The 15,520-nt window shown below is 50.3% G+C and overlaps 1 protein-coding gene across 1 annotated transcript; it reads right to left on the reverse strand.

The window, feature by feature from the left end:
* Positions 1-1,631: 1,631 nt before the first annotated feature.
* Positions 1,632-13,955, reverse strand: Gabrd (gamma-aminobutyric acid type A receptor delta subunit). Its single transcript, XM_031377000.1, has 9 exons — positions 13,787-13,955; positions 5,799-5,911; positions 5,430-5,497; positions 5,117-5,337; positions 4,721-4,803; positions 4,020-4,157; positions 3,064-3,219; positions 2,587-2,798; positions 1,632-2,325 (listed from the first exon to the last, which is right to left on the reverse strand). The coding sequence occupies exons 1-9, from the start codon at positions 13,852-13,854 to the stop codon at positions 2,035-2,037; spliced, it is 1,350 nt and encodes a 449-aa protein (XP_031232860.1). The 5' UTR covers positions 13,855-13,955; the 3' UTR covers positions 1,632-2,034.
* Between the last annotated feature and the right edge of the window lie 1,565 nt (positions 13,956-15,520).

Raw genomic sequence — 15,520 nt, forward strand, 5'->3', positions numbered from 1 at the left:
GAACTGGCAGAGGTGACCATGTAGGAAGCCTACAGAACAGACATATAGAGATAAAGAAAAAGCCCCAGCCCTTGGGCCCAAGTAGGGACATTCCTGTCATGTGACTGTCCCAAGGTGGCTGGGTTTGTTCTACCTCTCCTGCTGTCAGGAACCTGAGCCCCAGCTGACCCAGATCTGGCTTTGCTTGGCCACTTGCTCTCTGCTGGCTCCGAGGCCCATTCTATCACTATAGTTCCTGATCATGCCAGGGCCCAGTGCTCCTACCCTCCGGATGGCCTATAAGCTATACACACTCATCCTTTAGCACAAAGTAGCCAAGGTGCCAGGAGGTAGGCGTCCTAGACCTTTGAGATGGAGAGAAAGAATGATCACCAGTCTGTGGCCCGAGCAGAGGAGCCAATGTCTTCCTCTACACTTTGAGAATATCATGGTCTTGTGTCCCTCGTGACCCTGCAGTGGTGTTACAGTACTGCTACCTACAGTGGTTTGGGGCTGTGAGGGGTCACTGCCCAGGTCCTACTACAGACACTTCCTAGTTAACACAGCCACTTGCCAAGCATCTTGGCAAGTAGGGGCCCACCAGGAGCATGCTACAGGACTAATGGAGCACAGTCTGGTCCCACCCTGACTAAGCAGGGTGGTGGGTCTGTCTGACTCTTGAGCTGCTAGCTGCTGACTATGAACAGACCCAGGATAAAAAGCTGTTCAGTTAATTGTACCCTTTGCTTCCTCTGCATGAAAGACTCAATGTATGGAAAAGCTGGACCCCTTTATTAGGAGCTGCCTTTCACAGGCTCTGATGGCTTCAGGCTGCTGTGGGAAGTAGCTAAGGGGTGTCTGTATGGCCTGAGATGGGCTCTGAGTTCCCATTACTTCATGTGAGAAGGCACAATAGTGGCACCTTGGGCCTGAGCATCCACCAGTTGATCAAGGGATCAGTGACTTCTTAAGCCATATTCAGGTTTCTGTACCTCTGCCTTTCCTGACCCTTCAAATACAGCCATACAACTTATCTTCTGGGCTACGACCCCTGAACTTCCCTGGCTCCAGATGTGTTCCCAGTTCTGAAATTTTGGGAAGGCACTTCAGAATTATGTGGTTTTGGAATCTAGGCTTCTTACTCATGCTCCCAGATCTGCTTCTGTGTAAGTGCAGATAGCTCCAATGTAATCCAGTGACTGGGAGAGACAGATACCAACGCATCATGCTGGTTTCAGCAATGAACATGTCATTGATACTGATGTCACCAATGATGATGCCTCCAATGCAGGTATCACCCATGCTAATGTCACCAATGCTGGTGTCACCCATGCTAATGTCACCCATGATGATGTCACCTGCAATGACATCGCCCACGATGATGTCACCCACAGTGATGTCACTCATGATGTCATCAACGCTGATTATTCTTTCCAAGCCCCCTCTCCCAGTGTCATCCTCTGTCAGTCAGCCTCCCTGTTGGGACCCTGACCCCATTGCTTTCCTTGCACACAGTGCATGCTTACCCTAGACTTTCTGGGTTTCTGGAGGCTGCCCCTCCCCATACCTTTCCTATATCACCTGCGGCAGAGAAGCATAGGCAGAGAAGACCACAGTGCAACTGCCATGTGCAACAAAGACAGAAACCAGCTGCCAGGTCAAGGCTTTATTTCATGCTGGGACCAAAGAGGCCTAAAATGCCCTTCTCCAGTTCACCATGAGAGTGGTCATCCACCCCCATGCTCTTTGTCTCTGATCCTAATCCCATGGAGCAAAGGCCTAGAAATCAGGACCATTCTGATGTGAGTCTAAAACTTCACAGCTCCTAAGGGCTCAGCAGCACTAGGCTCAGCTTCTGGGTCAGGCCAGCTATGATGGCCCTCTATGCAAAGCCCATCCTGTTCCATCTACAAGAAGTGCAGGCTGGTCTTTAGAGCAAAGTTGAGGTAAAGCCGAGGAAGCAGAACCTCCTCTCTGTCCCACTTTGGGACCCATGGAGAGGGCTGTTCCTCCAGGAGTTTATGGCAACCGTTGCATGTGGCACATGTACTGCCGTCACATGGTGTATGCTGCCCAGTAGATGATGTTGACTGCTGCAAAAGCTGCTGGGAACACAGCGCGGGCATAGATGTCGATGGTGTCAGCATCAATGGGTTTGAGTCTGGAACGGATGCCTCCTGGGCCCCCTGGGCGGGACCCCCCCTCCTTCTTTGCCTCCACTTGCACAGATCTATAGGAACCCATGAGGTTCCCAGGCACCCGGCCTTGACGGCGAGAGATAGCCAACTCCTGACTGACCCCAGCAGCTGAGAGGGAGAAAAGGACGATAGCGTTCCTCACATCCATCTGCAGAGGGTTGGGTGGGAGATGGGAGGACAGAGCTGAGGATGCCCTGGTTGAGCAGGGCTCCTGTGCAGTATTTATTAAGCACTGCTGCAACCGTGCAGCAGACTGTGCTAAGGAGCTGGCCCCAGGGACAGGGACTCAGGGACAACAGTGACCTCAGAGCTGGCCAGGAAAAGGATAATACTTCTTTCTGCTCCCTTCCACCAGGCAAGAATCGATCCCTGATTCTGAACCTCAAGACAGGCCCACTCACTCTCTCACCTCTGCCCTTGGCTTCGTGACCTTGACCTTGGCTTTCCGTTTTTTCCTGTAGTCAGCATTGAAGTGGGCAAATGCATACTCCACCAGGGCAGCAAACACAAAGACATAGCAGATCCAGAAATACACATCCAGAGCTTTGATAGCAGAAGCCCGTGGCAGGGAGGAGCGGGCACTGACCATGAGTGTGGTCATTGTCAGCACAGTGGTGATGCCTGGTGGGAGTGGATGGTCAGTGATGAAGTCCTACCATCTCTTCTTCACCTAAACCAACAGGGCCGGGGTCCCAGGAAAAGGGGAGCTCTTCAGCCTTCCACTCCCACCCGAGGCTCAAAAGGTCAGTCCTGTTCTGATTTGCCATTGCACAGGGTAGACAGAAGGAGGTCTAGAGTCTAAAGAATTGGCTCATGGCTAGCAGGGTGGCCCAATCCCTGTATAGCTTTCCCACCAGCTCATGGGAAAGAAAGACAAAACTCATACCTAGAGATACTCTGGCAGGCACCGCTGCCTGGCTAATCCAGAAGGAGACCCAGGACATAGCAACCAGGAGGACGGAGGGCATGTAAGACTGGATGATGTAGACACCCCGGTTCCTGCGAAGCTGGAAGTGTAAGCTGAGCCGTGGGAACTGGCCAGCTGTGGGGACAACCCACTGTCAAATGAGCTCTTCTCAATCACTCCATCTGCCCCATATGCCTCAGAGAGAGCACCTGGTTGGCTGTTGGGTCCACTCTGAGGCTCAGATGGAAGACCCTAGAAACCCCACCTTCCACACATTACTCTAGGTCCAGCCACAAGGATGTTGGGTCACCCAGACTAAGAAGAGAAGGGTCAAGTTTGCTGAATTGGTTGTGAGCAACCTGCCCAGCTAATGCCAGGGTACCTGCTGCCTTTCTCTGTGCCTTCTGCCCTACTCTGTGCATATCCACACTCAGAAAGGAAAGGTGGTCAAGGAAGGGGCTTAGTCCTGGGGCTAAGGGCCTATACTATCCACTTTCATGTTCTCTCTAAGCCTAAAGTATTGGGAAGAAATAACCCAAGAACAAGAAGGTAGAACCTGGCTGTACGGCATGTCAGCATGTTCCCATTCCATCTGAGCACAGCCAGTAACACTCAGCTAATGCCCAACTCTGTGGTTTTCCAGGTGCATCCTTGACCCTCAGAACTGGCTGGGAGCTCAGTTATGAAGCACAAGAAACCTAGGGGGTGCCGGGAAGTGGTGGCACATACCTTTAATCCTAGCACTTGGGAGGCAGAGGCAGGCAGATTTCTGAGTTCAAGGCCAGCCTGGTCTACAGATGAGTTCCAGGACAGCCAGGGCTACACAGAGAAACCCTGTCTAGAAAAACCAGAGAGAGAGAGAGAGAGAGAGAGAGAGAGAGAGAGAGAGAGAGAGAGAGAGACCTGGGGGCAGCTCACAGAAGAGGCCACATTACCTGATTTGAAGTTCATCAGCTCCGTGGTGAAGCGGTAACTGGTGATAGTGAACTGGGCCAGTTGCAGCCTGTCCAGTCCGTGGATCTGCTCCTGGTTTTCTGACCAATAATAGACAATATCCTCAGAAGAGTAGCCATCTGTAAGAGAGCCCACCGGAGGGCAGCAGGGCCTAGCTCAGTCCTTGGCAGCCTCAGAGGGAATGCCCCATCTACATAGAGAGCCTGAATGGTGGGGCTGACCAGGTGACAGCAGCAGAGACCTCATTCAGTCATATTCAGTCAGGAGTGGGGGTAGGAGATGCGGGGGAGTGTCCTTAGCTCTGGCACAACATTTCACATCTCTGAGAAGGATGACAGGGGTGCTGACAGACTTGGAGCCATCCTTGATGTGGAATACAAAGGGACCCAGGTTATCTTAGCTCTGTTCTGTTGGGACAGCCTGGTTGCCACAGCCAGATCTTCTGTGCTCTTTTCCACTTGTGCTGGCTAAGTTCCTTTAGGTCTTCCAGCCCAATACAGGCTCTTAAGGAAGCCCTGTCCTGCATGCTTCCCTGTCCTCTGGTCCAGGCCAGTCTGGCCCTGGCCCTGGCCCTGGCCCTGAGCTTCACGGACTTGCAATCCTGACTGTCCTGACCCACTGGAGGGGCCAGTGCAGCCCCAAACAAGAAGGAGCCTACCCCAGCCTTGGAGAGGGGACTCACAGCTCTCTAGGTCCAGCATGCACTCCTGCTCGTCCATGGGGTACTTAGCGAGGTCCATATCACAGGCCACTGTGGAAGTGATACTGTACAGGCAAAGTAGGTTAGTGGTGAGGTCACGGTATCCCTTAGAAGCCAGCAGGTCCCCTGCCCCTAGACAGCAGATATAACCCCCCTGCACCAACACAGAGGAGCCACCTGCTCATCAGGGGCCACGTGCAGCTCTAGCTGCCCACTGTAATGTCTGAAGCTGATATGAACTGAGCAGCCCCTGAAAGCTAGAGGGGACAACGGGTACCACTGTCTACCATCAATATCTGTGTCATTGAAGAATGAGGGACTGGGCCTGAGCTCAGGGGATGCTCTTCCAGAAGGCATGGGAAGGTAGGCCCAGCTCACCGGATGCTGTATAAAATCACTCCGTCAGGCTGTAGGCGGATAAGCTTGTTTTCCACAGTCACATCATGGAACCAGGCAGACTTGGCATTCACAATGAAGGTGTCGGGGAGCCACAGCTTGTCCACAAAGCGGCTGTCCAGGCCTAGGGTCTCATTGGTGTGGTTGTAGGACAGCCTGCTGTCTCGCCAGCTCTGGTGCAGGAACACTGTCATGGTGTATTCCTGTAGAGAAGGAGGGTAAGCACTGGCACTGTTGTCCCTTGCTCTCCTCCTGATGGCACACAACTCAGGGAGCTGTGTTGGCTGGCACCTACCATGTTTGCTTCTGAGATGTGGTCAATGCTGGCCACCTCTAGGGCAAGCGCCACATTCACAGGAGGACCTGTAAGAAGGAGGGGCCTGCTAATGTTGTTATAGTAGAAACCCCAGCCCAGCACCCAACTGCCCTTCTAGGCCAGCCCAGACAGGTGGGACAGAATAATATTCATGGCCTTTTCGGGGAACTTGGAGTGGTTTACACATTTGCTTCAGTCTCTGGGGAGATACCTCTTCCATCCAGGATGCCTGGGGCTTGAAATCCAGTGAACCCCCGGAGTTGCCAAACCAAAGCCCAGCAGAGCCCACACCCACAGCAGATCCACGGTTGGAGCTGTTTCTGCTCCTACGCCATTATCTGCCTGTACCTCCAATGCCTGGTCGAAAGTTCCGGGCATAGCCCTCCATTAGGCCGTCCAGGTTGGGGAGCCAGGATATCTCCAGGTTGGAGCCCACGTAGTCCCCAATGTCATTCATTGCTCTGGGAACACAAGGCCAACTGGTCACAACAGGCAGAGCACCAGGGCCTGGGGGTGGAGCATTGCCCTCAGCACAGGTGCCAAGGAAGAGCAGGTGCGGGCCCCTCTGGGCCCTCCAGGCAAGGCACATTTAATGAAGAGGCCCTCCACACTTCTGCTAGCTTTCTGCTCCAGTGTCAGGCACCTTCCTGTCTGCTCCTGAGGAATGATGCCCTGTGTCCACCCCACAATATAGATGGAGCTCCCATACTCCCTTGAGGTGTCTCCCAGGTCCCCTTCTTTATGTGTCTAAGGAGGGAAATCAAAGACTTGCCAACAGGAGTCCCAATCCCCAGGGCTTTTCTCAAAAGCAGAGAACCCAAACAAGACCACACAGCCTTCCCATCAGCAAAGATCCCCTGGATGTGGCTAAAGAGAAGTGAGAGATACCCAGAGACTCCAGCTCCATCTTTTCAGGAGAGCCCAGCCTGCCCCACCCTCCTATCCTAGCCCCTCAAGTAGCCATGACCCTGGAGCAGCTGGGGACAGCACTACAAAAACCTGTGCTGGCTCTGTTGTTCCCAGCAGGTCTGTCAGGCAGAACAGAAAGGCAAGGGAAATCTTGGGGCCATGAGAAGGGAGAGGAACCCACTCTTACTTGGAAATCCAATTGAAGCTTCTGGCCAGTAGAGAAACAAGAATTCCACACAATCAACAACTATTAGAACCCCCCTTTTCCCTGCTGAGCTGTAAACTTGCAGTTTTTGAGGACTTTCACCAGAAACCCCACTTACAGGAAAAGGACCTGTCCTAAACCCCTTGTGTAATTTAGTGGCTTCTGGTTCTACCAGGGTATTTAATGCCTAGGCTGTCCGACCTCCTCAGTTATCAGGAGGGAAAAAAGGAGAGGAAAAAGGCTTCTTAGCAGCACTTTGAGGTGCAGCTAGAAAGCCACAAAAAGGGGCGATTATGGCTAAAGCCAAGACAATGGGCTGAGACTCTCCCTTGAGAAGCCTGTATGTTTTACTTCCTACTACTTGCTTTTGGGACCCATGCATATATATGCTCTATGGCCATCCTTCTGACATATTTCTCTTCTCTTAACCCTCATGTTTAAGCCTATATTAAAATATCACTAATAAAATCTGGCTCTGTAACTCTAACACTCAGGAGACAGAGGCAGGCAGATGCCTGTGAGTTAAGAAAGTTTGATCTCGTTTATATAGTGAGTTCCAAGCTAGCCAGAGCTACATAATGAGATCCTGCCTATAAATAAATAAATTAAATAAATAAAATCTCTATCTCTACTCAATAAACTAGTTAGTCCCAAAATCTTTCTGTACTGTAGCCGCAAATCCCAATATAGCCTGAGTTGAGGTCTCTAAAAGTTTGGGACACCCCTCCAATGGGTCCAAAACTACACATGAGGCAGACATTGGGACCCACCCTACCACAAAGAAGGCATTGTCAGAGCAGGGAGCCCTCAGCAGCCTCCCCATACTTTCTTCTGCTTGCTGAAACTGAGCCCCCACCCTTCCTCACCCTCCAAGCCTTTGTTTCCAATGGGAACCTCAGTACGGGACCTTATCTAAGCATAAAGTGTTTGTGAGTATTGTTAGGGAAAGGCCAAGTCTCAGTAGGGCAGGCCTCTTAGTGGAAAACAGAGGGCAGAGATGGGAAGGCAGATAAAGACCAGGGAGAGGTTGGGTGGTGCCTCTACAAGGTATGTGTTGGGGGTGGGGAGGGCTGAGTACTGCTGGCTACCACCAGAAGCAGGAGGGAAGCCCGGGGCAACTGTCCTTAGATGTTCCAGAGTGTTAGAGGTTTCTATCTCAGAAGTACAAAAGAATCATTTCCTGTTGTTTGAAGGCACCCAGTTTGTGTAATTTGTTGTGGCAGCCTAGAACACTAATGCATGCTATGCTCCTGCCCACAGGGGAAAGGGTACACCCAAGAAGGAGGGGCCTCTACTAAAAGCATGGGGATGATGTGGGGTAGGAAGGACTGAGACATGACATTGGAGGAAAATGAGGCTGGGTCTTGGTATCTGTGTCTGCTATTGGTCAAAAATGTCCCTTTGTGGTTAAACATCCTTGAAACTTTAGTGAAGTTTGAGGTTGTTCCCTCCATACCAGGAACAAAAGCACCAGGACATTCTCCCTCACATATGCACTAACAGAGGGTCTGCATCCTCAAGAGACTTGTTGTTACAGTATCTCCTGCACCGTGACATTGACACATAACTTTTTGTGCAAGTCATGAGAAGAAACATCCTAAAAGAAAGATCCTGTCCACTCTGATTTGAAAGGGAAAAAGTGTTATTCTACCCCATAAATATACCACCCACCTCATACACATTCATAAAAGTGTCTTTTAAAACGCACAATCCAGAACCACTGAGCTGCTCCTTGTCTTGGCGCAGCCCACTCCAGTCTCTTTTTGAGTACTTGCTTTGCTAAATAAACTTCTACTTAAATTGTCTGGGTCTCTTGACAGAATTCCTTCCTTCAAGAAGGCAAAAAAACAGTGGATCTCCTTATCAGGAACAGAGACGGGTCAGTTAGTGAATTCCAGGGACAGGAGAGTAACTTTGGACATGGTCTCCAGGTCCTTGGTCTGGGACAGTGGAAAGAGTCCTACCTGGTACTATGGAAATGTGGCCTCTTGCTGGCCTCTTGCCAGGCCACTGCAACAGGCCCCTCAGCCCTCCTGGGTACTGAATACCTGGCTCTACTCTGTGCATTGCCTGATTCTATTTTTTAATTTTTGTGTTTTTTTGTTTTTGTTTTTGTTTTTGTTTTGGAGGGGGTGTTGTTTTTCTTCTTTCTTTTTTTCTTCCTTCCTTTCTTTCTTTCTTTCTTTTTTTTTTTGAGACTAGGTCTCTCTGCACATTTCTGGTTGTCTTAGAACACTCTTAAACTCACAGAGCTCCATTTCTTCTGCCTCCTGAGTAGTGTAATTAAAGACAGGCACTAGGAAGCCTGGCTGCCTGCTTCTTAGTGGGGGGGGGGGGGGGGGAGGTGTCACTCAGTCAGGCTTGCCTTCAGTCTCCTGTTTCTTCAGGTAGCACCTGGGAATCACAGCATCCCTCCTGCTGTGTGAGGACTGTCACCACCTGGCACAACATGAAGGCCAATAGCAGGCTAGCTTCCCTCTCCACTTCACACCCCTTGTATCCCTCTGCTTTACTGAAGATAATGCTGTTTCTCCCACTCTATCTTCCCGCCCCTCCCTGGACCCTTCAGCTCTCCCTAGCCCTGCTACACTTGCCCCCCCCCCGCCCCCATTCTCTCACTCTCCAGCTTCATCCACCCAGCCTCCTTGCCCCCAGGCCTTCTGGCTCCTCTCCCTCCTCCCCAAATGCTAACAGCCTGTTCTCTATTGCTTTTCTGTTTTGCCTTGAGACATAACCCCAAGCACTCCTTGGGAATTTTTCCTAACTATCCATCTCTTCACTCCAAATATCAAGAGACTCCCTGTACGTGTGTGGGCACATGTGCATGCATGTGTATATGTGTGTGCATATGTGTGCAAATACATTTGGAAGACAAAGATTAACCTTGGATATCATTCCTCAGGTGCTGTTTTTTGAGACAGTCTCTCAGTAGCCTAGAACATGCCTAGTAAAGTACACAGGTGTAGGGGTTTGAGTGGGAATGGCCCTCATAGACTCATGTGTTTGAAAGCTTGGCCCACAGGGAGTGGCACTATTAGGAGGTGTGGCCTTGTTGGAGGAAGTGTGTCACTGTGAAGGTGGGCTCCTGTTTGTACTTTCATATTGCTGGCCACCCAGCATTTTTACATGTTAGGGTTCAAAGTCAAGACCTTATCCTTATGTGGCAAACACTTTGCCTACTGAACTATCTGTCCAAATCATCAAATAACCTCTCTAAGGTGGAGACACAGACAGATGTCACAGCCCAGGTTAGGTAGCAGCCCAGGGATTGTGGGGAAAAAAAAAAAAACAATGTGAGTGGTGTTAAAAGAAATGGATTCTACAAGTGGGACTTCAGGATCTTTTCTGCCTAGGCTGGAGGTTATACAGAGAAACAGCCTCCCAGAGACAGTGACAATGGAACAGAGAGGGCTCTGGGTTGTGAAAAGATCATGATCAGAGGCCTTGACTTGAAGGAGGTAGACATAAAGGGCTCTGAAGGCAGGAAAAGCCTCAAACTGGAGTCAGGAAAGAGGTTCTAAACAGCAGGTCTCACAGTTGAGCTCACATTTTAAACTCACAGTTCTGTCTGGTGTGGTAGCATGTGCTTATAATCTCAGAAGTGGAAGCAGGAGGATCAGAAATTTAAGGCTAGTCTGGGCTATATGAGATCTTGTTTCAAAGAACCAAAATGGAAGAGGGGAGCAAACAGACAGTAAGAACAACAACCCCCCCCACACACACACACACACAAACATGCACAGTTCTGCTAGAAGTAAAGTGGCTAGGGGAACAGACTCAGCCCTGCCTTTCTCTGCACATGGTAAGGTCATGCTCCTATGACTTTACTTGCTCTTAGGTGTGTCTGAGGAACACCATTTGGTTCATCTGCTTCATATACTGGACTTTGAAGAATCAGCTTTCTATCAAGATTTCCTTAGCTAACAAAATTTTCCAGACCTCTGACCTACCAAGCACTGATGCTTTAGCCCATCACAAGGCATCAGGGTCCGTTGTTTACCCCAAACAGAGAGCCACTGCCCCACCCCCAGCAGTTCCCTGGAGTGATAGGCAGAGCTGGAAATGAGACAATGTGGTTACAGGCTATGAAATGGTTAAATTAAGTCCTAGTCTTCACAAAGTACAATTAGGAATGCAAATGAAAGTCATCCTGAAGGCCAGATGTGAAGGGACTTGAAATGGGCTTTATTTTTGGACTACCCAGCTGTCATGTAGCCTGCTTGGAATGAGGCCATCAGGAGACACTGTCCTTCCTGGCCCTGTCCCAGGGCAGTGACACATTTGTGCACATGTGTGCACATTTCTCCTCCATCTTCATACAGGGTCTGGTGAGAACATGAAAGTAAGGGCACAGAAGTAAGATCCTTAGGGAGAACACCTTGAGTTGGCAGAGACAAGGTCTTACTACATTCTAGAAGCAAGAAAGGAGGAGACCTTACTAGCTCCAGAGTCTCTTTGCTGGGAGAGCGACTGGCATTTTCCAGCTCTGAAATGAGTACAGAGGAGTGGGGTGTGAGAAAGATCCAGCTACTTGCCAGATCCTGAGATCTGAAGTCCACAGTTCCTAAAGCCCTACTCTGACCCAATGGTTCGTGACAGGTTTTACAGAGTGGGTAGGCTAATGGGCAGGGAGTACACATGCTCTGCACTCAAGGAACACAACATGGAGTAAAAAAGTCTTCATTCTTACTAGTTACAGTGATCTTGGCAGAAGGCTGCTCATGCTCCGAGCTCCCTTGGAGACCACTGATAACCTGGGGTTAGGACATCATTTGGATAGATGGACAGAGAGGCTTAGAGACACACGTCAGGCTTTGGTTTGGGGAATTCAAAGTCTTGGAGCAGAGTAGATGAAGTGAAAACACATTGGTTGCCCCCTTGAACTACTGTTATATTATGGGAACTTCTTTCCTCCTCTCCCACTGAGAAATGAGCCCACCCTTATGCCTCTGGAGACAGAAAAGGAAGGTGGGTGCAGCTGAGCCAGGCAGCGGATGCTCCTCACTGCAGCATGCATCCGCTGTGCACACATAAGCCCACGGATCCCACAGCTCTGCTTTTAGAGCAGCATGCTCCTTGCTAGCATCCCAGTTACCAAGGCAAAGAAGAGTACTGCGACCATCACACCGTGAGTGCCAGGGAGATAGAGGTGCCAACAGTCTGGGAGGGACACCCACACGAGTGTGCAGTTGACAAGCTCAGTGCCCACTATAGATGCAGGTCTTCAAACTCTACACCCAGCCCAAAAATATGACATGGATGCTATCCTCCTATCTCAAAGCCTTTCTCTCACAAGGAACCACTGAGGCCAAGACTGAGGAGGATCTGGAGACTAAGAGGGGAAGCTGTCCAAAGTAGAGGGGCTGGAAAAGGTGAGAAGGCACAGATAGCACTTGGCTAAAGCTGAAGGTCATCACAAGGGCTGAGCTGGCAGCTGTGCCTTTGGCTCTTCCCCTCTCTAGAAAGATCCTTTAGCCCTGCCCCACTGACAATTCCACATTGTGTAATTGTCAGGCCAGGCCAAGAGAAGAAGGTCTGGACAGAGCCATCTAAGGGCAGACTTTTAAGATATGACAAGACAATAACTATTTTCGATTCCAGGATGAAATGAAAGCTCATCAGAGCAGTGCTTCCTCCACTTTATGCATGATGCTGATCCACATAAGATTAGGATAAGGATATTGGGTCCCTCAGCTCCCTTACCCAAGAAATAGGTACACAATCCCTTGTCCAGTGCCTCAGAAGCCTCACACAAGCCAGGATTTAGAATTTCTTTTTTTACTTTGGGGAAGGGGATAGGCTCTGCATGCAGAGTTGAGGGAGGGGTCTGGAGAATTTCCCAGCAAGCAACCTATAAATAGGTCCTGTAAATAGAATAAATAGAAAACAAGCTTCATGTCAGCATAGGACAGGACTTGCTAACAAATGAGTTTTGGTGTCATGCTCAAGGTTAAAATGTTGGGGTGTCAGAGCCTCTCAGTTTTCAAATTCTTGGCTATGTGGCCATGGACAGGGCCAACATCTGACCTCAGAACCTCAAACACGACAGTTGCAGCCATGTTACTAAAGCCCACAGGGATTAATAAGGAACAAAACCCTTTCCTGGGCATTGGCTAGTCAGAGGCTTATGGTCAGTGGCCATTCCCTGCTCTCCAACCTAGTTATAACATTTGTAGCCAGATCTAGGCCTTCTGGACCTGTCCCCCACCTGCCAGCAGAGAAGCTCAGACTCCTGCATGATGCACTTCCTGGATATCTATGGCCAAAATACAACTGGCATGCAGCCAAATCTGTTGTCCAACCCTCTCCCAAGTTTGTGCCAGTTGGCCCTCAAGTCCACAGTTCAAGGGACCTCTCTCCATTGTTTGTCTTCTGCCTTTTCCTCCAAAGGATTTTCACAAAGGCCCTTCACTTGCTTCTCATGACTCTCATGTCAGGTTGCTTGGCCCAAGATGACCAAGGTTGGGTTTTAAGTCCCAGCGAGAAAAGAAAGAAGACAGGGACTGTGGAATGTTGGAGGCTTCTGAGAGGACATCCTAGCCTAAGGCCTCCCTACTTAGACTCTTCTCGTTCTGGGGAAACAGCCCTCTTTTATCCCCAAGAATATAGTCTCCTTCCATGAGAGTATTCGACTGGACTACTTGGCTGCTGTTCACCTGCAATCAGGATTCAGTCCATAAACTCGGAAGCAAAACTCCTGAGAGAAGACCCACAGTCACCTTCGCCCTACTGACAGGGTTGGGACCAACCTTCCTGAGGCGTCCATACAAGCAGAGGCAAAGGATGGGCATTTCTCCCGAACGCAAGAGCAAACCCGTTCCCCACAACTCCCAATTCTTAAGTCTTCCCTTCTTCTTGCCCTCAGCTTATCCTGCCGAGCTTCAGCTCTGCACCTGGAAGGGTACCAGCGGAGCAGGAACCAGCTCAGTGGGATGCAGCCAAGGACAAGGATGAAGAGAGGTGTCTACATTAACCTGGCCTGACTGCTCCAATCCCGCCCCAAAGCGCAGCGTTCAGCACCGAGGACGGCGGACAGCACCCGGGCAGCCTGAGAGAGGTCGGCGGGGTTCCTCAGAACTGGAAGAGGGGCACGCGCAAAGCAGAACAGGGTGGACCTAGGGGTAAAGACTCAGGGCCTCTCGGAACTCTGCCCCACCGAGGGTGCCCGCCAAAGGACGAGTCCCTCCCGCCCCACATCATCCCTGGCCCAGGAGCTGCTCACCTGGCGCCATGGTGCGGCTGCGTGCATAGCAGCAAGAGCGGCAGCAGCAGCCAGCCCAGAACGTCCATGGTCTTGCAGGCTGTGCGCGGGACAGGTCTGGCTAGCCCCAGCGCAAGCAAAGTTGCTTTACCTGCGGCCGCGCGGCGGCACCAGAAGGGCGGGAGCGCGAAGGAGAGTGGAACGGGCACGGGGGGGAAGGACGGAACGTCGAGCCTTCCCCGCCCCGCCCCGCCCCGCGCTCCAGTCCCACCCCCGCTCGCACGCCCCGCAGCACGCGGGAGGCTTCTGCGCACCACATAGCTCCCGGTGGTAGCTCCGCTGCGCTCCCAGAGCCTCACACATCGCGTCTTCTCCATTGCTGTCAGAAGTCAGGCGGCCCAGACCCTCCACCGGCTGTGGCCCTTACTATCTGCAAACAGGTTCCTCCACGTGTCTGCCTGGAGCACAAGGGACCAGGACGCAAGACGTGTGGACTCCCTTATGCAGGTAGTGCAAAATCTCATCTCTGAGGCCCTGCTTGCTTGAGAGGTTTGTGAGGGTCTCAGGCTTGGGTTGCCTAGGCAGGGGGCGTTCCTGAAGCCACCTCTCCTCTATCAGGGAAAAGATGCGCCCCACACTTCATTCCTTGGACACCCTCCACCTGAACGACCTCCCTCGTGAGAGAGAAAGCTGGTAGGTACTATTGACTACTTCTCTGACCGGCGCTGAAAACCCTACTGGACAAGAGAGGATATTGATACCTGAGTCTGGAGGGTCAGGCCCCATCTTACCTATTCACACCAACTTGGACAGGCCCTGCTGACAACGCTGCCATCGACCCTCCATAGGAGAGCAGAAGGCCCGCACATCTTTTATCTTTTTTAAATTGTCTTTTTTATTTTTGAAATTACAGCTCTATCATTTCTCCTTTCCCTCCCTCCAGCATCTCCTGTATACCACCACTCCTATCTCTCCTTCAAATTCATGGCCTCTTTTTTTCATTAATTGTTGTTACATGCAAATGTGTATATACATATATATTCCTAAATATAACCGGCTCAGTCTGTATAATGTTACTATGTATTTTGTTCTCAGAGCTGACCATTTGGTATTGGATAACCAATTAGTATGCTCTTCCTATGACACATCTTCCATTTTAATTCTTTTGAGTACAAAGTTTTGAAGGATTCCTTTTAAAAGCTAATCACAAGCTTAAGCCCCTGTTCAGCCTTATTCACTGACCTTACTGGATGCCTGGGATCACAGAAAACACTTTAAAATAAGCAGATCCCACTTACCAGTGGTGAACACTTGGAGTTCCAGCTGCTTCAGAGACTAAGCCTAATCAACAGAGTAAGAATGCCCTACGCTCAGGTGACCTAAGTCCCCGGAGATGCCTGGAAAGTGACCAGTCAGGTGTGTTGAGAAAGATGACTTATAGAGCTTCTAGCACAAGGGACTCCTTAGATGTGCTTTATTTATTTTTTTCCTTTTTCAGACAGGGTCTGATGTAGTCCAGGTTGGTTTTGAAGTCAAGGATAACTCTGAATTCCTGACTACCCATTCTGCTTCCCCTCAAGTCCTGGGGTTACAAGCTTTCAAAATTTTGTTCCTAGCAAGATTTCTGTGTAGTTTCTGAGCTTTGGTTTCTTCCTACATATATACATATATAGGTTGTATGTATATATTTTGAACATGTTATGGGTCGTCTTTACCTCTTACCTGGGTTCTACTAAGGGAATTAGGAAAGACAAC

Source organism: Mastomys coucha, unplaced genomic scaffold (assembly GCF_008632895.1).
Source record: "Mastomys coucha isolate ucsf_1 unplaced genomic scaffold, UCSF_Mcou_1 pScaffold18, whole genome shotgun sequence".
In the NCBI taxonomy this organism is placed as follows: Eukaryota; Metazoa; Chordata; class Mammalia; order Rodentia; family Muridae; genus Mastomys; species Mastomys coucha.